A 22,657-nucleotide genomic window follows, 5' to 3' on the forward strand; every position below is an offset into this window, starting at 1 on the left:
TAGGCTCTGAACAAGTATTTGATGAAAAATAAAATGAAAATTATATCAAGGCAATCAAACACATGTTCAGTTGTTTCAGTTGTGTCTGACTCTCCGTGACCCCATTTGGGGTTTTCTTAGCAAAGATAGTAGACTGATTTGCCATTTCCCTCTCTAGCTCATTTTACAAATGAGGGAACTGAGGCAAACAGGGTTAAATGACTTGCCCAGGGTCACACATCTAGGAAGTGTCTGAGGCCAAATTTAAATTCAGAAAGATGAATCTGATTGATAAATTCTGATTTCAGGCCTAATACTTTATTTACTACACTACCTAGCTGCCTACCAATCAAACACTATATGTGGTATTTAATAGAATCTAGTCTACCTTTAAAATTCCAGAATCTGACAGCTATATGTAGGTGAAATTAGAGTTTAAACTCTGTAAGTGAATACCATGTGCTTCCATTTTCAGTAATCAACAAGCATTTATTAGGCATTTATCAGGCACTGTGATAGGTATGTAGAATAAAAAGACAAATAAAACAGTCCTTACCCTCAGGAAGCTTACATTCAATAGGAGACAACAACATGTATACATATAAGTGCTATATATATATATATGTATATATATATATATATCACATATATATATTTTTTTACACACACACACACACACACACACACACACACACACACACACACACACACACACACACACACCCCAAGTAAATACAAGGTAATTTTTAGGGTGGAGCAGCTGGGTATATGAGGAACGATCTCCTGTAGTCTTTGAGCTGCACTTTGGAGGAAACTTGGAATTCTAAGAGACAGAGGAGTACAGGGTGTCCAGAGCATATGTGGGGTTTTGAGAAGTAGTATGCAGGTATGGGGTGTATGCAAAAATACAGAAATGGGAAGTGGAATGTCTCGTGTGAAGAGCAGAAGGAAGGCTGCTTTGGTTGACCTGAAGAGTGCATAAAATGGATAAGAAACTCAATCACAATAACACAAAGAATGCAGCATTTTATGGAAATCAGGATGATGCACTCACTGTCCTTAGCAGCAGGATAGCATGAAGGACTGGGAGTTTTAATCTTGGCTCTGCTTCTGAGTCTCTGAATAACTCTGTGTAAGTCAGGTTCTTGTTACAATAAGAAAAAAAGAGGCTTTGCAAAATTTCATAACTGCAATGCTAAGTACTATGTAGTCAACTCAATTTCCATAGTTAAAGGGATATCCAAAATGTTGGATACAAAAATGGCTACTTCTCTTTGGCTGTTTTTTCTACTGATGTTTTAAATTTAGATATGTCTAGTGTACCAGGAGGTTTTTTTTAAACTTATTAGCTCCTATTTATATCTATAGCCCTTTAAAGTTTACAAAGTGTTTTCCTCACAATGACACCATGAGGTAGGTCTGTAAGTTATAGTATCATCATTTGGCAGAGAAGAAAACTGTGACTCAAAGGTCAAGTGACTTGCCCAAAGTCACATAGCTAATACATGTCAAAGCAAGGATTTGAGCCTAGATCTCCTGACTTCAAGGGCATCATTCTTTCCACTATTCTACTGTCACTTGAAACAAAATGCTGAGGAATGGACTCAAAGGGCTATAAAGTTGCTCAACTTATTTTGTCCTACTCATTGCTTCATGCCCAGGATGGATAGACTCACTTCTTAGATGGAATGCCTAAAGTTCATCTGCTTTTTCTAAGCTTGCCTTACATATTGCTGATTATTCCCTCCCTGGCCTTTTTTTTTTTGGTTGTTGGGAGGTAGAGGGGAAGGGAGATCCCTGTACATTAATTATTTTTGGCCAAATACTTGGAATAAGGGACAGATGCCTTGCATCCATAATTCCTCTCTGAGTCAGGAATAGAAAAAGAGAGAGATGAAGGAATGAGAGAACCTGGGTATTCATCCTCTTTCAGGCAATATCTCTAATGCTAAATACTGTCATTGATCATGTTGCTATAAAACCTTATAGTATGCTGTTTGTAGTTCTGATTGATTTGGTATGACACTTTCTGGACAAATCATAAGTATCCTAAAATGCCAAAATAGGAAGATACCTTAGAAGTCATTTAATCCAGCCCCAGGCAGAGACCCAGGGAGGAGGATGTGACAGAGTCTCAGGTACCTGCTTGTCAAGCTGCTTCTCCATCTTCACATTCTCTGCTTGAGATCTGGCCAGAGCCTTCCTTAAAGCCAGTAATTGTTGTTGTAGTAAAATGCTCTTGTGTTCTGCCATTATCTTGATTCGTAAATATTTTTTTTTGCTTTGCGTACCTTCCTATGAATCACCAAACAGATGGTAAAGAAATTTCATTTCAGTATTTTTATTCTTCACAAGTTACTTAATCTTTGTCTCCTTGTGGGTCTGTAGAACTGACTCATGTTTCCAGTTCCCAGAATTTACTCTCAGAACCTGTTTCCAGAGTGTGTAAATAATGACACAGATAAGTATCCATGAGAAATGTGTCAAAATGGGAAATGGAAATAACCCCAAGTCACTATCAATTTGTGTTTTAAATTCACTGTCCTTTAGAAGATTTTTTTTGTAATTTTACTTCCTTCATAAAAGGACACAGATGAAGTAAGCCACTTCAGAAGATATGTATGTGTTGACAGCTTTTTGGACAAATAACCTGCTAAAGCACTGCTGAAGTCTCTCCATGACTTTCTTCTTCTTTGATCATTCCCATTCATCCTCTTCACACTCTGATATCAAACTCTCCAATTTTCTCTCCCTATTATTTGCTGCCTATAGCTCCTCTCCCATTTCTCCCAAGACAATGGCATTTAGTAGGTTTTGCGTCTTCCCTCCATGATTTGAGGCCAGGAGATTGCTCCTGCACTCATCAGACTTCCTTCAACAAGAATATTGATTTCTACAGAAAAAAGCCATCCTTACATTTGGTTGGTAGCATGATACCTATGGCAATCATGAACCAAAAAGGCAATTAATGCCTCCTGTGCTGTAATCTTTTTTAAGCTGTCTTGCTCCGGCTTGCTCACCTTCTCTGCATTTCTTAGCTGTCTCTGGAGCTGCTGCTGTTGTACAGTTAGTTTCCAGTGGCTTATGGTCTTCACCTTGCACACCAGCTCCTCCAGTCACCTGTTTTCCTCCTGTAGGGCCTGAATCTACTCCTGCAAATGAAGGGACATGATCCCTATTTACTTTCAGCAAAAGTCAAGACTTTAACTTTCAGTAGCAGATATAGCCCTTCCCCCGAGAGGACTGTCACAGTCATGCATTCAAGACAGAGGGCTGAGTAAATACTGAATGCCATGCTTCTGGGAAAAAAAGGAACCCAAGTGGGACAAACTGAGTGAGCTACAGAGACGAACGCTGGGATGAAATATTCAGATCCTTGCACTAAATGAAATCACTTACTTTGGCTAAGTTTTCTTTCAATCCATTAGCAACTTTGCTGAAGCCAATTTTTTTCTTCAAATCAATCATACTGTCAACCCCTTCTTTTCTCACTTCACTGATGAGATCACACACTTTCCAGCTCATTTTAAGCTGATGCTCATCCAATTTCTCCTGCCGAGCAAAGAGTGGTTAATAATGTGTTGCCATTGGGGATTGGGGGGATGGGGTGGGTATCTGGCCTTCCCCAGACCGGGCTCAAATAATGATTTCAGCCAAAAGGCATAATTCATGAGGCATTTTGTATTGTTGTGCATGAGCTAGAGAGCTTAGAGCTTTGAAATTTATCAGAGTTAGACTGAGAGTTGGCAAGCACCTTAAAGACCATCTAATCAAACCCCTTCATTTTGCAGAACAGAGAACCTACAATCAGAAGTGCCTAAAGTGACATAAAGAATAAGGGACAGAGCCAGGATGCAAGTCCCCTAATACTGGATCCAAGGCTCTTTCCACTGAACCAGTGCAATTTCCTTTCGGCAAAATGTGCCTTCCGGGTTCAGAGGAATCAGTTGAGAAGACTGCTTAAGGCTGCCTGGTATTTTAAGTCTACAAGACTAGCAATTTAGCTTTGTAGATAGGCTGCGTTCACATGCTGAAGTCTGACCCATTAAAAAGCACTTCTTTGGACCAATTGTGCCAGATTAGACCAAGAGGCCAACATACTGAATATTTACAGCGGCCCCTTAAAAAATCAGATAGCAGAGAAGGATACCACTTCATTGAAGATTGGTAGTATAAACATTTTAAAAAAACACAAAGAAACCCCTTAATTTTTCTTTTGGTGTTTATATCCCCAATGCCTGGCCCAAAAGTAAATGCTTTGTAAATACTTATTGACTGATTGATCTAAATAAAGGGACAAAAAAGGTTTATTATAGGAAATGATATTGTTGATCTCTCTCTCTCTCTCTCTCTCTCTCTCTCTCTCTCTCTCTCTCTCTCTCTCTCTCTCTCTCTCTCTCTCTCTCTCTCTCTCTCTCTTGCTCTCTCTCTCTCTGGCAAACAGATTTAGGAGATAATGTGTTATTGGGCCTAAAATTCTATTAATTTATAACCTCACACTAGATAATTCATCTGGGCACTACCCTACACCTGGGGTTCCATTGAAACAAGGAAACCACTCAGAAATTGTTGTCTAGGATCTAGGATATACCTACTTAGATATGTAAACAGGTCGCAAATAAGGCTCGAACTAAGGCTTCCTATTCCTCTTGGACTTCTTTTCTTATCTTTTCCTTGAGGAGGAGACTCTCATCTTCTAGATCCATGAGTCTGGCTCTGAGAGCAGTGATTTCCAAGATCATATCCTGCACCAGCCCTGCTACCTAGCACAGGACGTTTCAAGAACAGGATGATGGCTTAGAAATGTCCAACAGCAGTAACCGAATAGTTTACATAGAGCTGTTTTGTGAACCACAGAAACCGGAGACCTGAGACTAAATGGCCTAATGAAAACTATCTTTTGAACCTTGTATGAACAGGGAGAATTTCCAGTTGTATAAGATGCCAGACAGAAGAGCTAAGATTACATCTACAAGAGGCCAAAATAACCAATGGGTTCAGTGATTTTTATTCCCCCCCCCGCTGTTGTAAAAATAATAGCTGTGACTTTGTCTTTCTTTTTTAGTGCGTGCATCTCTAAATTGTTTTCAACTCCTCAGGTCAAATACACACTAACCTATGTGGTTAGGAAGCCTGCTCTCAATGGCCTCCAATGAATGTCACTTGCAGAAGCAAAAGATGACCTGCTATGAGCATTTCTCCAATTTTTGAGTTACCAAATGTTATTGCATCATTTTGGTGGTCACTGGGGAGTCTACAATCCAAAAAGGCACAGTTCTACTCAAAAATACCTATTATAGGCCAGCCCAGAGAGAAGAGAAATGGAGTTGAGTGGCACCTAACCAACCTAATGAACATTTTCTTCACGTGAACTTTGGGCTGTTCTTACTGCATTCATTTCCTAGAAATCAAACAACAACAAACAAGGAAAACATCAGGGCAAGAATGTAAAGGTTCGAAGGGGACTCAAAGGTTACTGAGTCCAATGATGATCTGTAAGATGAAAAAGCTGTAAAATATTGGGGTTGGTCTTAAAAACAAAAGGGTAGCACTTAAAGGTTTAAGCTTTAAGGTTTGAAAAGCACTGTACAAATATTATTTCATTTTATTTTTTACAATAACCCTGGGAAATAGGCACTGTTATTATCCCTGTTCTACAGATGAAGAAACTGAGGCAGGCCAAGGTTGAATGATTTGTCCAGGGTCACATAGCCAGAGTGTGAGGCTGGATTTGAACTAAGATCTTCTTGACTCCAAGTCCAGGGCTCTATCCACTGTGCCATCTAACTGCCTATCTGCTACCTAGTTGCTTTTTTAAAAAAATTTTTTAATATAAATTTATTTATTTTTAGCTTTCAACATTCACTCCCACAAGTTTTTGAATTCCAAATTTATACCCAATCTCCCCCCTCCTCCCACCCCAAGATGGCATGCATTCTGAATATCCCTTCCCCTAGTCTGTCCTCTCTTCTATCTCTCCCCCTTCTCTTATCCCCTTCCCCTCCTATTTTCCTGTAGGGCAGGATAGACTTCTGTACCCCATTTCCTGTATTTCTTATTTCCCAGTAGCATGTGAAAACATTTTTTTTAAACATATGCTTTTAAAACTTTAGGTTTCAAATTTTCTCTCTTCCTCCCTCCCCACCCACCCTCATTGAAAAGGCAAGCAACTCAGTATAGGTTGTACATGTGCAGTTATGCAAAACACTTCCATAGTAGACATGTTGTGAAAAACTAACTCTATTTCCCTTAATCCTATCCTGCCCTCCCATTTATTCTATTCTTTCTTTTGACCCTGTCCCTCCTCAGAAGTATTTACTTCTGATTACACCCTTTCCCAATCTGCCCTCCTCTCTATCATCCCCCTGCTCTCTTGTCCCCTTCTCCCCCTATTTTCCTGTAGAGTAAGACAGATTTCCATACCCAATTGAATGTGTTGTTATTCCCTCCTTAAGCCAAATCCTATGAGAATAAGATTCACTCATTCTCTCACCTTCCCCCTTTCCCCTCCACTGTAAGAGACTTTTCTTTTCTGTTTTTTTTTGTGAGATAATTTACCCCATTCTACCTCTCCCTTTCTTCTTCTCCGAGTATAATCCTCTCTCATCCCTTAATTTTATTCTCCAGATATGACCCCTTAATCTTCAACTCACCCTGTGCCCTCTATCTATCTATCTACATATACATACATATAATTTTTTTCCTCCAACTACCCTAATACTGACAAAGGTCTCATGAGTTATAAATATCATCTTTCCATGCAGGAATGTAAACAGTTCAATCTTAATAAGTCTCTTATGATTTCTCTTTCCTGTTTACCTCTTCATGTTCCACTTGAGTCCTGTATTTGAAAGTCAAATTTTCTATTCAGCTCTGTCTTTTCATCAAGAATGCTTGAAAGTCCTCTATTTCACTGAATGACCATTTTTTCCCCTGAAGGATTATACTCAGTTTTGCTGGGTAGGTGATTCTTGGTTGTAATCCTATCTCCTTTGCCCTCCGGAATATTATATTCCATGCCCTGTGGTCCTTTAATGTAGAAGCTGCTAAATCTTGTGTTATCCTGATTGTGTTTCCACAGTACTTGAACTGTTTCCTTCTGGCAGCTTGTAATATTTTCTCCTTGACCTGGGAACTCTGGAATTTGGCTACAATATTCCTAGGAGTTTTCCTTTGGGGATCTCTTTCAGGAGGAGATCTGTGGATTCTTTCAATTTCTATTTTGCCCTCTGGTTCTAATTATCAGGGCAGTTTTCCTTGATAATTTCTTGAAAGATGATGTCTAGGCTCTTTTTTTGATCATGGCTTTCAGATAGTCCAATAATTTTTAAATTCTCTCTCCTGGATCTATTTTCCAGGTCAGTTGTTTTTCCATATTTCACATTGTTTTCTAATTTTTCATTCTTTTGGATTTGTTCTACTGTGTCTGATTTCTCATAAAGTCACTATCTTCCAATTGCTCTATTCTAATTTTTAAGGAAGTATTTTCTTCAGTAATCTTTTGGACTTCCTTTTCCATTTGGCCAATTTTCTTTTTAGGGCATTTTCTCCTCATTGGCTTTTTGGACCTCTTTTGCCATTTGGGTTAGGCTATTTTTTAAGGTGTTATTTTCTTCAGTATTTTTTTGGGTCTCCTTTAGCAGCTGTTGACTTGTTTTTCATGATTTTCTTGCATCACTCTCAGTTTTTCCTCTACTTCCCTTACTTGCTTCTCAAAATCCCTTTTGAGCTCTTCCAAGGCCTGGGACTGATTCATATTTTTCTTGAGTTGTCTTCTTCTGGTTGTATATTTTGATCTTCTTTTTCACCAAAGTAAGATCTATGTCTGACTCTTTTTGCGCTGCTTGCTCATGATCCCAGCCAATTACTTGAGTTTTAAACTCTTTGTTAAGGTAAGAGTCTGCTTCCAATGTGGAGAATGTATTGTCCCAAGCTTCAGGGGTTTGTATAGCTGTTTTCAGAGATACTTGTAGGGACCTGTAAATTTTCAGTTCTTCCAAGGTGGTATGATAAGGGCCGGGGTGTTTACTCCTTTCCTGGCCTGTGACCACAAGTATTCCTTTCTGTCCTGTAACTGTGAGGAAGGGTTCCTCTCCACAGCCACTCCAAGCTCTACCACGCCAGCGTTCCTCCTCACCCCAGCACTGCCGCCCAGAATTGTGACCCAGATCCACACACGGGCAAAGCAAGAGATTCCGTCCTCAGCACTGGCAAAGAGATCCCTGCAGTCCCTCTCTGATCAGCCACTGGATTCCCCCTCAGCCTATGGGCCGGAAGCTCGGGAAGCAGCTCCCCTTGCCCAGGGCCATGCTCTTCGGGAATGAAACTGAAATCCCACCTTCCTGTCTCAGCACCAACAGAAACAGACTTTTCCCACTGACCTTCTAAGTTGTCTTTGGCATTTGTGGATTGAGGAGTCTGGAAACCTCCACAGCTGCCCGAGATTCAGTCCTCTGAGGCCTGCTCCGGGTTCGCTGCGGCCTGCGCGCCCAGCCCGGTGCAATACACCTTTCTTATCAATCATCCAGGTTGTCTTGGGCTGGAAATTTGTTTCACTCTGTCTTTTTGTGGGTTCTGCTGCTTCAGAATTTGTTTAGAGCCATTTTTTATGAGTATTTGGAGGGGTTTGGGGGAGAGCTCAAGCAAGTCACTGCTTTCACTCCGCCATCTTGGCTCCGCCCTGCTATCTAGTTGCTTAAAGACTTCAAAGGCCTCTTTTACCTTCAAATCTATGAGCCTATGAACCTAACCTGAAACCCAGGGAAAGAAAATCAAACTACCAAGACTACACAGCTAAGTAACAGCCGAGCTAGGATTAGAACTTGTGTCTCCTAACTCCCAAATTTATTCTTTTTTCATTATACCAAACAGGTCCTTCCCATAAGCTTTACCAACTACAGTGGACCTCAGTAGAATGTAGGCTCCTTGAGGGCAGACTGTTTCCATTTTGTCTTTCTATCCCCAGCCCCTAAATAGCGTGCTTAACCTACAGTGAGCACTCAATAAATGCTTGTTGAATTGAATTAAAACAAGCAAAGCATGTAACTTCTTTCATTCATTATCATTGGTTCAAAAAACCACCAATTCATGCTGCTGACTCCAAGACTCTTTGCAGAGCATGATGGCTCTGAATACTTCAGTCTGTGCTTATTGCCTGTTTGGTGTCTGGCATCACCCAGCAACACAGATAATTTTCAATTGTCCTCTCTAGTGAAGGGAAATTATCATGATAATCCAATATAGAACACAATCCAAAAGTCATTCCTTTTTGGCTTTTGTATGAATTATTTGAATTTTTTTTTCTGTTATAGATTCACTTTCCTAATTATTTATTTTTCTTGAGGGAGTATTAAGATTTTACTGGTATCTTGTTGTGATGTGGTTTGAAACAGATTTGTGTTTGAGATAAAGTGAGCTTTCCTGGAACCTCACCATTATATGGTAGTCTCATTTATAAGAGGGCAACTAGGTTGCACAGTCGATACAGCACTGGGCTTGGAATTAGGAAGACTCATTTTTCATGAGTTCAGATCTGGCCTCAGATACTTTTACTAATTCTGTGATCCTGGGCAAATCACTTATCCCTGTTTGCCTCAGTTTCCTCATCTGTAAAATGAGCTGGAGAAGGAAATGTCAAACCATTTCAGTATCTTTGCCAAGAAAAGCCCAAAATAGATTCACAGAGAGTTGAACATGACTGAAAAACAACAACAACAACAACAACTACAAAGACATTTCAGAGCATGAACCCTGAGAGCGGAGTAATACCAAAGTTCATAGGATCTTAGATCTGGAGCTGAGAAGGACCTAAGAGATGATCACAGTTATCAAGCAGCCCAACTGGGACTTCAACCCAGGACTTCTGACTCCAAATCCAAAACATAGGCCTTTATCTGAAGGGCTCAGTACTTCCTGAGGTGGGGTAGGAATAGCAATTCTACCCCTCACTTCTGCGATTGTCATAACCCAATATTTTCTTCTCACGCTCTGTTCATTTTTCCATGAGCCCACTCCAACTGACCCCAGTATTAATGGTATGTGCAGCTTAGAGCCTTATGATTTAAAGTAAACAGATCCACTAAAAAACCGGATGGAAATGGCATTCAGCACCAGTTGTTTCACGGCAGAAAAGCCACTCAGCTATTTTGGCTTTCGCAAGCTAATATGTGGTACCCTTCTTCAAGCCTCCTCCGAAGACACGGCCCTTCCAGTCCCATGAATATACTGGTTCCTTCTGGTAGAGCATCTCATTGGCCTGCTGCAGCAGATTTTCATAAGACGTGGAATAGGTCTCAAAGGTGCTGCATTCTCTGGCCATCACATCACAACCCAGGGAAAGGAGGCAAGTCTCTAAGTGGTCTTTCTTGAAAGTGATCTGTAAAAGAAAGAGATGATTATTAGCATCTATGAGCCCAAGTCTCAAAAACCTCATCACTGTGGAACATGGCTCATGGTACTTACTCTTGGTCCTGCTTCTCATGTTTCCCTACTAGAAGCTTCTAGACTCAGGTCTGGCCCACCAAGCTTCCTTCTCGCCCCCCAATGCCTACTTTCTCCTTCACTCTCTTTCTCTGTGAGATCTACAGTGCCTTTGAAAAAGACATTAACCCATAGAGGGAGGGCCAGTACCTCAAAAGCAGCCTTAGCTCTTGCCCTGGAGAAAAATGGGAACCGATTTGGAAAATGTGTCTGAGCTGCCCTGAGCTAGTCCTATTAATAAGTCTTTTGAATAAACATGTATTAAGACTTACTATATGGCACACATTGTGCTGAGCTCTTGGGGATCCCAAAGGAAGTAAAAGAAAGTCCCGGCCCTCAAAGAGCTCACAGACTAATAGGCATGTTTATAATAAGCCCCACCTCCAACTTTTAAAATGTGGGGTTTTAATGCAGTTTTTGAAATCAGGACAATATCCTGGTGTCGCTGGAAGTCTATTTAGGCAGAGTTATCTAAGCCAAATGCTATATTAATGTCAGTAGCAGCTGCAGCTACTATTGCTACTCCTGCTACTCCTCCTCCTACTATTACAGAATGTGGTATGATGCCAGCCTCTTTACATTACTCCCAGCAATACAGTCACATGGAATCCTGAGTGGGAAGATGCATTTCACTTTTTTCGTAAAAAAGTCTTTCATTGGGGGGCAGCTAGGTGGTGCAGTGGATAGAGCACTGGCCCTGGAGTCAGGAGGACCTGAGTTCAAATCCGGCCTCAGACACTTGACACTTACTAGCTGTGTGACCTTGGGCAAGTCACTTAACCCCACTGTCTAGCCCACCCCTCCAAAAAAGGGGGAAAAAAGTCTTTCATCTAGGTCTAAGATTGGAGAGTTAATGAGGGCTGTGTCAGAGTCAACCATATTACAGATATTCTGAGCATGTGTATATAGACTCTGAGGCTACAGCTTTATTGTTAACTCATTTCTTGAATATAGTTTCCCAGGAATTACTTATCCATTCTTTAACTATTCTTCCTTTTCATGTTGGAGCTGCTGTTGTCTGTTATACCACACTGGTCCAATCTAAGAGGGCAGTTTTCTCTCTCACCATTACTTCCTCTCAACTGGATTTACCAACTTCCAGGCAAATATATTTCTACCAGCCTCTCCAAGGTGTACTTCTTCTGCTAAGTACCAAGATCCTTACATAGGGTGTCCCCCAAAATCTTAGAGCAGTTTTAAGTTCCTTAAAACTGTTCTAAGACCTTTGGGGACACCCTGCATTTTTAACTCTAGCCTAGAAATTAAAATTCCCCCTAACACGATCTTCTTAGCCAGAAGTTACTCCCCAAATTTGCCTGAATCCCTTTCCTTCATTTGGCAATGGTGATGAAAACACTATCTGTGGCCACAAGGTCTTCTGTTTTGCCTGGGACTTAATACATACAGGTATGATTATTCCCACTTTACAGATGAGAAACTGAGGCTGAGAGAGTAAATGACTTGTACATGGTCATATATAACTATTAAGTGTCAGAGGCAAAATTTGGACTTGCATTCTCCCTTAATACCAAGCCCAGCCTTTAATCTCGCTCTCTGCCTCCCCTCGCCCCCCCCCCCCATATATCGTGCTGTTTAACTAAATCTCTGTAAACCTTACCCACAATTTCTACATTTTTCCTTGTGGTATCATTTGACCTGATGTGAATCATCAAAAGTAGATACGGGTTGTCAAGTCTGACAACTCTTGGGAAGTGACTGAGAAGACAGCAGACCTCTATGTTTGGCCAGTTATTTCTTAATGGTAATAGTTATTGGTAGCCAGAATAGGTTTTGCTAAGTAAGTTAAGTTGCAAGGAATTTCAAAGGAAAGTGAATCCAGTGCCTTACACACACACACACACACACACACACACACACACACACACACACACACACACGACACTCAATAGAAGACATAGCTTCCAATTTTTCCTGTGTGTAAATCATATGCAAGTCACTGAGCCTTAGTTTTCTCCTTTGTAAAATGGGAGATAATAGTAACAACTTTAGTATAGTTCAAATGAGATAAGGTATGTAAAGAACTTGGCAAACTTTAAAGTGCTCTTTAAATGCTAGTTATATTATCATGCATAAATTTCTAACAAATGAGGGATGCATACCTTCTTAAAGTCCTGATATTTTATTTGTCAGTGGTCCCAAAGGCTATAATATGTACAGTGCCTCTATATACAAATAACCTCTCTCACCCCACTTTTCTCCACCAAGTCTTCTGAACTAGAACAGCACATTTCACCAAAAAGAAGCCTACTCAAACCTCTGAGGTCTGTGGTTAATTACAAAAACTTCGATCAAATCTGAAACTGGCCAACACATGCCGTCAATTTCCCCCCCTTTTTTGATTAGAAATGGAATATTTAAAACAGAAAAAATAAACAAAAAACCCCAGAATGAGGGCCATTTGATTGTTTTGATACAGATCAACCTCATTATCAAAACTGTCATTCTAGGATAAAACATAATGCTAATTCAAGTATAGAAGTGGAGAAGAGGGGAGGTCACCGTATTTAAAAAGGTTGAAGAGAATCTGGTTAATCGTGAATACATACCTCCAGCTCACCATCTTGGTAACTTTCCATTAACCACTGTATAAAAATTTCAACTATTTGTGGCCTTACAATGGACACATTTTCTTTCATAACTTGGTGTTTCCAGAGCTCTAAGGGGGAAAAATATATTCCCCCCCTCCCAAAAAAATCCATCCTTGTTAATAAAAATCAAGCAAAGCATTTCTCTGTTAAATAGTGACAATATAGGCACTATCTTCTCAAAGGCAGTGAATGCAGAACACAATGACAAGGTAATTTGGCCTTCTATTCCCAGCATAGTATCTTCAATGTTAGAAAAGTTTGTTGCAATGAATTGGAGGTTTTTTTAGGGGGGTGGGGGGAAGGAGGGTTGGCCTTTAGGAAATAGGTCTTTTATTCCAGGGAATAATTAATATTCCCATGGTTCAAGATATGGATATTGTGAATCACACATGTACTTTTGACTATTTCAGAAGTGAGAGGGGTTTATCTGTTTTCACCATGGCATAACGATAGAGTATTGGACCTGGAAGCTCTGGGTTCAGATCCTGTTTCTGAGACTTAATGCGTGACCAACAATCACTTAACCTCTTAAGTCTTAGGAGACTTCCTAAAGACTTTTTTAGTAAGTTATAGACAGGTTTCAATCAGAGATGTGTGTGAGTAGAGTTTCCACACTGAAGAAAATGTAGATTCTTAATGCACTGATGTATTGATCCATACACAACTATATTTCTTTGAAAAATTATCTTGAACCACACAGTATAGACAGAAAGGGGCAACCCTCATTCTTACCCACGGAATCATCTTGGAGACCAGGAGTAAAGAGGTCAAATAATTGTGTTTATGCAAGAAGGAGGGCAAAGAAAATAGAAAAAGGTAAAGTAGGTCATGACCAGTATCTTGGAGTTGGTGACTTTTATCAGCGCAGGCCACCTTTTTTCATCTAAGTGAAGAATCTTCATGAGTTTCTGTGGTTAAACCATCTTCACCTGTGGGCCAGCCCTTTGTTGATGAAGCTTTTAGAACTTGTTGAGGCTGGGCCTTAGACAAGGCATTTCATGCTGACAGACTTTCCAATTTGATAAGTCAACTCCCCCAAGCTTAAATTCTACAGCCAAGTCTTTAAGAATTCATGATCACCTCCCTTTAAGATAGGACTATGGAACAGGACAATCAGGAAGGAATAGATGATTTTCCAGTTAAAAAATATGGGCTTTATGCTAAATATGAGAAATTCACAGAGACACGGGAACATTTGTATGAAATGATGCACAGTGAAATAAGAAGACCCATGGAAAAAATATACACAATGAATATAATAAAGTAAGTGAAAAGAATATAAAAACAAATAACTCTGAATAATTGTTTTTAAATAAATTTTCATTAATCTCTCTTATTTTTATATTGTTTAAATTTCTCCAAGTATCTCTTTTCTTGCCCCTCCCAGAAAAGCCATTTCATATAACAAAAGAATTTTTAAAGAAAAGCAAAAACAGGGGGAAAAAATCATCAAAACACATCAATTAGCATTTAGCACAGTATCTGATATATAACAGGCACCTAATAAATGCTTGTGGATTGCCTGACACTGAAAAAGTCTGAAAATATATGCAATGTTCCACTTACCTGTGGACTTCCCACCTTTATAAAGGAGTAGGGGGAGGTGCCTTCTCTATTTTCTCTTTGGGGCCAAACTTGTTTTTTAACTTTGAGTTATTGCAACATCTAATCTTGGCCCCAGAGAAGGTGAGGCAGCACCTCCTTCCCTTTGGGTGAGAAATATAAGCTTATGGGTAAGGAATGCTATACACAAGATCAGACATGGTTACTCAGCTGATCGGGTTGGCTTAACGGTGCTTTTTGTTACAAGGAGCAACAAAAATGGGGGATCATTTTGGATGCAAAAGGATGTCCAAAAGGACTGTGATACAGAAGCAAAGGCATCAGTAAAACTTATTTTAAAAGAGTTGTGGGTTTCTATTAATAGCCTTTAGGCCATTGTCATATTATACCAATTTACTGGGGCTGATCTTCTCCCTCTACATGTCCCCTTGGAGGCCTTGTGAAAGGTCAGTCAATAAACAGGTTTTTATTAAGGGCCTACTGTCCCAGGCACTGTCACAGGGGCTGGCAGGGGATGAAAAGACAGAAGCAAAACTGTCCTGTTCTCAAGGGGAGACAGAATGTATGCATGGCAGTATATAAAGAACATATACAAAGTAGATACACAGCAACCTGGGTGCAGAGAAGGCCCCAGCAGGAGAGGGTTGGGGACAGTAGGAAAGACTCCATGTAGAAGGTGGCACTTGAGCTGAGTCTTAAAGTAAACTAGAGATCCCAAGAAGCAGAGAGTGCATGCTCAGCAAGAGGTTCAGCCAGTGAAAAGACAAGGAGATGGGAGACAGAGTGTTGCATCAAATGAGATAATATTGTGAAGTGCTTAGTACAGTGCCTGGCACTTAGTAATTGCTTAATAAATGTTTGTTCCCTTCTCCTTTGCAAAGAATAGCAAAGAAAACAGTTTGACTGGATTGTAGAATTCATGGAGAGGAGTAATGAAAAATAAAGCTGGAAAAGCAGGAAAAAGCCAGGTTTCTAAATAATAATAATAATAACTATGTAGCACCTACTATGTGCTATAAAAATGCTTTACAAATATCTCATTTGATCCTGAGAGGTGGGTGCTATTATCCTCATGTTACAGAGGAGGAAACTGAGGGTAAGTGACTTGCACAGGGTTCTATAGCTAATTAAGTAGCTGAAGCTGGATGTGAACTTAAGTTGTCTTGACTCCATGCCTGCACCACCTAATTGCCTAATGAAGGAGGAAGGCTGGAGGGAAGGGAAGAGACTAAGCATTTATATTGTGCCTACCACATGCCAGGTACTGCGCTAAACACTGTACAGATATTATCACAACAACCCCTCAGGGTAGGTGCTGTTATTATTCCCTCACTTTTACAACTGAGGAAACTGAGGCAAGTGGAAGTGGTGACTTACCCATGGTCACACAGCTAACACTGGACTTACTGGGTCCCAGGGAAATGCTAGAGTTCACTGAATAGGGGACTGACATGATCAGACCTGAGCTTTATGAAAATCACTTTGGCAGTTTTGTGAAGGATGGATTGAAATTTGGGGAGACCAATTAGAAGGCTATTGCTAAATAGTCCAGGTTAGAGGTGAGGAGGGCCTCCACCAGGGCCATGAATAAAATGAAAGGGACGGATGCAAGAAGTGTTGTGGAGGTAGAAACAATCAGATTTGGCAACTGATTAAGATAATAATAATAATAATAATAATAATAATAATAATAACAACAACAACAACAACAGCTAGGATTGGCAAAGTGCTTTAAGGCTTACAAAGCACTTTATAAATACCTCTTCATTGGATCCTCACAACAACTCTAGGAGGTAGGTGTTATTATTATCCCCATTTTACAGATAAGGAAACTGAGGTAAATAGTGGTTAAGTAACTTACCCAAGGTCACACAGCTAGTAAGTATCTGAGGATGGATCTGAACTGACCTCTTCCTGACTCTAGGTCCAGCACTGTATCCATCACACCACTTTGGGATCTGGGGATCTGGGGATCATCTACATAGACATGAAAACTGAACACATAGGAGATGATGAGGTCAACCAAAAGGATGTAGAGAAAAGAGGACCCAGGGATTAACCCAAAGTTAGGAGGTATGACGTGGACAATGATAATCCAGCAAAGGAGACTGAGGAATGTTAAAATCTGGTGAGAAGAGAGCTATAAGAGAGCAGTGTCATAAAAACCCAGAGAGGGAAGAGTATCTAGGTGGAGAAGGTGGTCAACATCATCAAATGTCATATGCAATGGGGATCCAGAAGGATGAAGATTGAGAAAAGGTGATTGAATCTAGCAATGAAGAGATCACTGGTTAACAGTCCTAATTGAATTATGAGGGTTTATAAGACAATAAAAGAAGAGCTGTCTGTGGGCAGCTAGGTGGCAATGGGCAGCTAGGTGGTACAGTGGATAGAGCCCTGGGCTTGGAATCAGGAAGACTCATCTTTGTAAGTTCAAATCCGGCCTCAGATACTTACTAGCTGTGTGACCCTGGGCAAGTCATTTAACCCTATTTGCCTTAGTTTCCTCATCTGGAAAATGAGCTACAAAAGGAAATGACAAACTACTCCAGTATCTTTGCCAAGAAAACTCCACGAACAGTTGGACATGACTGAACAATAGCAACAAGAGAAGTGGAAACATCAAGTGTAGACATTTTTTCAAGAGGATTATCTAAGAAAGGGAGGAGAGATATAGGATGATCACTAGAGGAAATAGTAGGATTTATTTTTTTTTTTAAGGATGGGGAGACTTGCACATGTTTGTAGGCAGCACGATTCCCCTGTCTTCCTTTCAGTCCCAACTAAAATTCAACCTTCTACAACCCAATACACCTTAATTCTAGTGCCTTCTCTCTGTTAATTATTTTCTGTTTATCCTGTATATAGATTGCTTTGTATGTATTTGTTTTCATGTTGTCTCCCTCATTAGACTGTAAGCTCCTTGAAGGCAGTGACTATCTTTTGCCTCTTTTTGTATTCCCAGTGCTTGGCACAGTGCCGGGCACATAGTAGGTATTTAATAAATGTTCATTGACTGACTACAGTAGATAGAAAGAGACTAAAAATTAGACAGTGACAGGAGATAGTGATAGAGAAATTCTCCAAGGGTCACAATCATTAGCAGAAGTTAATTCTCCTCCCTTACCCACACTAGCCCCCTTCTTTTCCTGATTGGGGAAAGGAGGAAATCAGGTGATCTTCTTTGCAGGAGAAGCAGGCCATAGGCATCAGTGTTTCGGATTTGGAATGACATTTTACAAGATTTCATATTTGTGTATTTTCCAGCAGCAGATATTTTTTTTTGCAGTGGAGAAAATAAAGCTACCACTTCAGTATAATCCCTTACCCAACACGGGAAACACAAGGTATAGTATTCCATTAGGTGAACGTGCTCTCGGTTCACGTAGTGTCAAATAATGAAGCAAAACAAAAACCCAGTGTTTGCACATCATAATACTCCCCAGCGAAATCCCCTGTTTTTGTAAACACTTGTCTGCAGCCCTTCCATCCAATCCCATTCAATTAATCAACTCAACAAAGAATGATTGAACACATGCTACATAAAGACACTGGATTTCTAAACCAATGGTTAATCTTTACTCTGTGTGTATGTGTGTGTAGTTTCCTGATATTTGGATGATTTTTGCTCTTAGACAATACGGCTTTTGAAAGTGGCCAAACTTGCTGTTATGGAGTTAAACGCCTTTAACAGGATATGTTTTCAGACAGGCCGATGGGTACATAAGAAAGCCCAGCAAGTGACTAGATCTGCCTACCTGCCACATCTGTTGTCAGTGAGTTGTGCTGAATATAGGCTGGCTGGGGTCCAGCAGAGGTTGGCTGTTTAGGGTTTGGCTCTGGGTGAGGTTGGAGGGGATGCAATCGAATACAGCCCCAGGACTATTTCCCAATATGATTCTCCCTCATCATGATGTAAGGTTCAAAAATCTATCAGCAGCTGGAATCAGGGGCCAAGGAAGGCCAAGAAAAGTGGGGCATTGATTCAACAAAAGCAATTCTTGGCAACATTGGACTAGTTGTCTGCGTCTCATTATCAGCGTGTGTGGCCATTATTCTTTTGAGATGAAGTATCCATTTTTGGCAGAAGGGGTGACAGATGCACTGGGGGGTTGTAGTTGGACTGAGTTTCCCTTCTCTTTGTCTTAATGTCTTTTTGTTTTTCCATGTCAACTCTATGCTTGGAACAGCTTTCTAACTTCCTGAATGCAAAACCACCTCTTATCGCTTTCTGAAAATTACCCAGGCTGTACCCTCTCCAGGAAGTCTGCTTTGGTTGTTAGCTGATACTTTCTTCCTCTCTCTGCTTTAGCAGTTAGGTGGCCCAAATCAAGACAATTAAAAACTAAAGAGCAAACAAAACCAAATTAACTAAAGTTAATTCTCCAGCTGTTAATCAATGATGACAATGATGATAATTTTGTCCTACAAGCTGAAAAAATTTAATTTTTTCTTAATACTTAGTAAGGCATGGCCTGGTGCCTAGCATATTGATCAGAAGTTAACTCTGTAGAATGACAGAAGACAAATTTCCATGCTACAGATATAGAATTCAAAAACATTCTTGAGAACTCAACCAATAAACTGTACTAGAACCAGAGCATTTTCATAGACTGAACTGTTACCCACAATTACCCAGATATAACATGGAGGACATTATTGATAGATTTTATCCTACTAAATACTCATGCAGGCATAATCTCCGAGCTACATGGAATGTAAAGTTTTCAAAATACAGAGACTTAGCAAAAGCAATTAAAATAATGATGATGATGATGATGATGCCATTTACATAGTGCCTACCCTGTTCCAGGCACTGTGCAAAGTGTTTTGCAATTATTTCATTTTATTCTTGCAACTCTGGGAGGTAGGTGCTATTGTTATCTCTATTTTACAATTTAGGAAACTGAGGTAAATAGAGGTTAAGTGACTTGCCTAGCTAGTAAGTATCTGATACTGGATTTGAACTCAGGTCTTCTTGATTGCAGGTACAGTGCTCAATCAACTGCATCACCTAGCTGCCAGGAGAGAAGTGGATGATGTACATATCATCCTGTCTGCTTCTGGAATTGTGTTACAGATGCTTTCAGTGAACCTACAGGAGATAAACTTGTAGCCTAATACTTTTACTCAACTGTAAAAAGCAGTTATTTTGTCCACCTGGGCCATACTGGGTGATACAGTAAATATAAAAGGATAATAGCAGGATAGTGCCATGCCTCAGGATCATGCCTGTCTGAATTCCATCAAAAAAAGAGGATAATGAGATAATAACCACAACAAATAGCTGTCTGTCTCAGTTTCCTCATCTGTAAAATGAGGATAACAAAAGCATCTATTTCTTAGGGTTATTGTGAGAATAAAATGAGATAATATTTATAAAGGGCTTTGCAAACCTTAAAGTGATATACAGATGTTAGTTATTATCATTAACCAATTGGTAAACATTTATAAAATCCTACTATGTGCCAGGCATTGTGCTAAGTTCTGGGGATTCAAAAAGAGGAAAAAGGTAGTCTCTAGAAGAGTTTATGACCAAATAAGAGATAGAGAGGATCATGGAAATAAAATAGATAATTTTGATTACATGAAGTGAAAATGTTCTTGCACAAGACGAATGCAGCCAAAATCAGGAAGAAAACAGGAAAATGAGAAAATCTTTTACATCAAATCAAAATTTACATTTTTCTGATAAAGGCCTCACTTTTCAAATATTTAGGGAAATGAGTCAAATTTGTAAAAAATATAAGCCATTCCCCAATTGGTAAATGCTCAAAAAATACAAACAGGTCATTTTCAGAATAATAAATCAAAAGCATCAATAGTCACATGAAGAAATGCTCTGTCACTATTTATTAGAGAAATGCAAATTAACACAAGTCTGAGATACCACCTATCAGATTGGCTAACATAATAGAAAAAGTAAAATGACAGAATCTGGAGTGGAGAGGGCGATTGTGGAAAAATTGGGACACTAATGCACTGTTGGTAGAGTTGTGGACTAGTCCAACCATGGAAAACAATTTGGAATTAAGCCCAAAGGGCTATAAAACTGTGCATATCCTTTGACCCTGCAATACCACCACTAGGTCTGTATCCCAAAGAGATTAAAGAAAAGGGAAAAGGACTGGTTTGTACAAAAATATTTCTAGCAGCAATTTTTGTAGTGGTAAAGAATTGGAAATTGAGGGAATGCCCCTCAGTTGAGGAATGGCTGAACAAGTTGTGGCATATGATTGTAATGGAATACTATTGTGGTATGAGAAATGATGGGCAGGATAATTTCAGAAAAACCTGGGAAGACCTATATAAACTGATGCAAAATGCAGTGAGAAGAAACAGGGGAACATTGTACATAGTAACAGCAATACTGTAAGGGTGATTAACTGTGAAAGACTTAGCTACTCTAAGCAATACAATGATCCCAGACAATTCCAAGGTATTTATGATGAAAAATGCTATCCTATCTCCAGAGAGAGAGAATTGATGAATTCTGAGTACAGATTGAAGCATATTTTTAAGGTTTATTTTTCTTGTGTGTGTGCATGCATACATGTATGTGTGTACAGGTGTTCTCTTTTCAAGGCTGGCCAATATGGAAATATGTTTTGCATGACTTCACATGTATAATTGATATCATATTTCTTGCCTTCTCAAGGGTTGGGGGAGGAGCAGAAGGGAGGGAAAGAATTTGGAACTCAATATTTTAAAAAATAAATATTTTAAAAAATTTTTTACATGTAATTGGGAAATATTTAATGAAATAAATGAAATATATTTTATTAAAAAAAAGAGTTCTTGCTCTCAATTTGCTTACAGTTTAAACAGAAGACATGCAAACAAACATATACAAAGTAAAGTATAGACAGGATAAATAGGAGATAATTAACAGAGAGAAGGCACTGAGATTAAGAGGGGTTGGGGAAGGTTTCCTATACAGGTGGGATTTTAGCTAGAACCTTTAAAGAAGCCAGGGAGATCAGTAGTTGATGAAGAAGAAGGAGAGCATTCCAGATATGAGAGAATGCCTGGAGCTAAGAGGTAGAGTGTCCTGAACAGGTAGGAGGCCAATGTCACTGGATCGAAGAATACATGTTAGGAAGAAAGGTGTGAGAAGATTGGAAAGTTAGGAGAGGTCTATGTTACGAAAGGCTTTGAATGCCAAACAGAGCATTTTGTATTTGTTCCTTAAGGTTCCGTAAGGAAGCCACTAGATGGGTGACACGATTAGTCCTGCGCCTAAGAAAAATCTCTTTAGTGGCTAAATGGAGGATGGATTGGAGTGGGCAAAGATGTGAGACAGGCAGACCCACCAATAGGATATTGCAATAATCCAGGCATGAGGTGACGAGGCCCTGTGTTAGAATGGTGGCAGTGTCAGAGAGGAGAAGGGGGTATATTCAAGAGATATTGGAAAAGTGAAATTGGCAGGCACTGGCAACGGTTTGGATTTGGGGAGTGAGAGACAGTGAGAAGTCCAAGATGACTCCTAGGTTGTGAGCCTGGGGGACTGGGAGAATGGTGCTGCCTTCTACAGTAATAGGGAATGTAATGGGTTTGGGAGAGTTTAAGGGTCAAGATAATAAATTGTGTTTTGCACATATTGAGTTTAAGATATTAACTGGATATCCGTTTCAAGATGTCTGAAAGGCAGTTGGAGAAGCAAGATTGGAGGCCAGCATAGAGACTGGGGAAAGAAAGTAGATATCATCAACATGGAGATGGTAATTAAATTCATGGGAGCTGATGAGATCACCAAAAAAGTAGTATAGATGGAGAATAGAAGGGAGCCCAGGATAGAATCCTGAGGGACATCTATGGTTAGGGGTCTGGAGGAAGATCCAGCAAAGGAGAAAGCAGTGGTCAGATATATAGGAGGAAAACCAGGAGAGAGTGGTGTACTGAAAACTTAGAAGAGAGTACCAAGGAAGAGAGAGTGATCAATAGTGTTAAAGGCTACACCGAGGTCAAGGAGAATGAGGATTGAGAAAAGGCCATTGGTTCTGGCAACTAAGAGACCATTGGTA

The 22,657-nt window shown here is 39.8% G+C and overlaps 1 protein-coding gene across 1 annotated transcript in view; it reads right to left on the reverse strand.

Moving 5' to 3' along the window:
• Window positions 1-22,657, reverse strand: part of LOC110222916 (uncharacterized) — a 195,358-nt gene that overhangs the window by 11,804 nt on the left and 160,897 nt on the right. Inside the window, 8 exon segments of the mRNA XM_078155582.1 lie at window positions 2,122-2,274; window positions 3,000-3,131; window positions 3,379-3,531; window positions 4,575-4,742; window positions 9,964-10,031; window positions 10,153-10,354; window positions 10,441-10,451; window positions 13,037-13,135. Of these exon segments, the coding sequence (XP_078011708.1) occupies window positions 2,122-2,274; window positions 3,000-3,131; window positions 3,379-3,531; window positions 4,575-4,742; window positions 9,964-10,031; window positions 10,153-10,354; window positions 10,441-10,451; window positions 13,037-13,135 (986 nt within the window).

Source organism: Phascolarctos cinereus, unplaced genomic scaffold (assembly GCF_003287225.1).
Source record: "Phascolarctos cinereus isolate Bilbo 61053 unplaced genomic scaffold, phaCin_HiC Scaffold_5;HRSCAF=322, whole genome shotgun sequence".
Lineage (NCBI taxonomy): Eukaryota > Metazoa > Chordata > Mammalia > Diprotodontia > Phascolarctidae > Phascolarctos > Phascolarctos cinereus.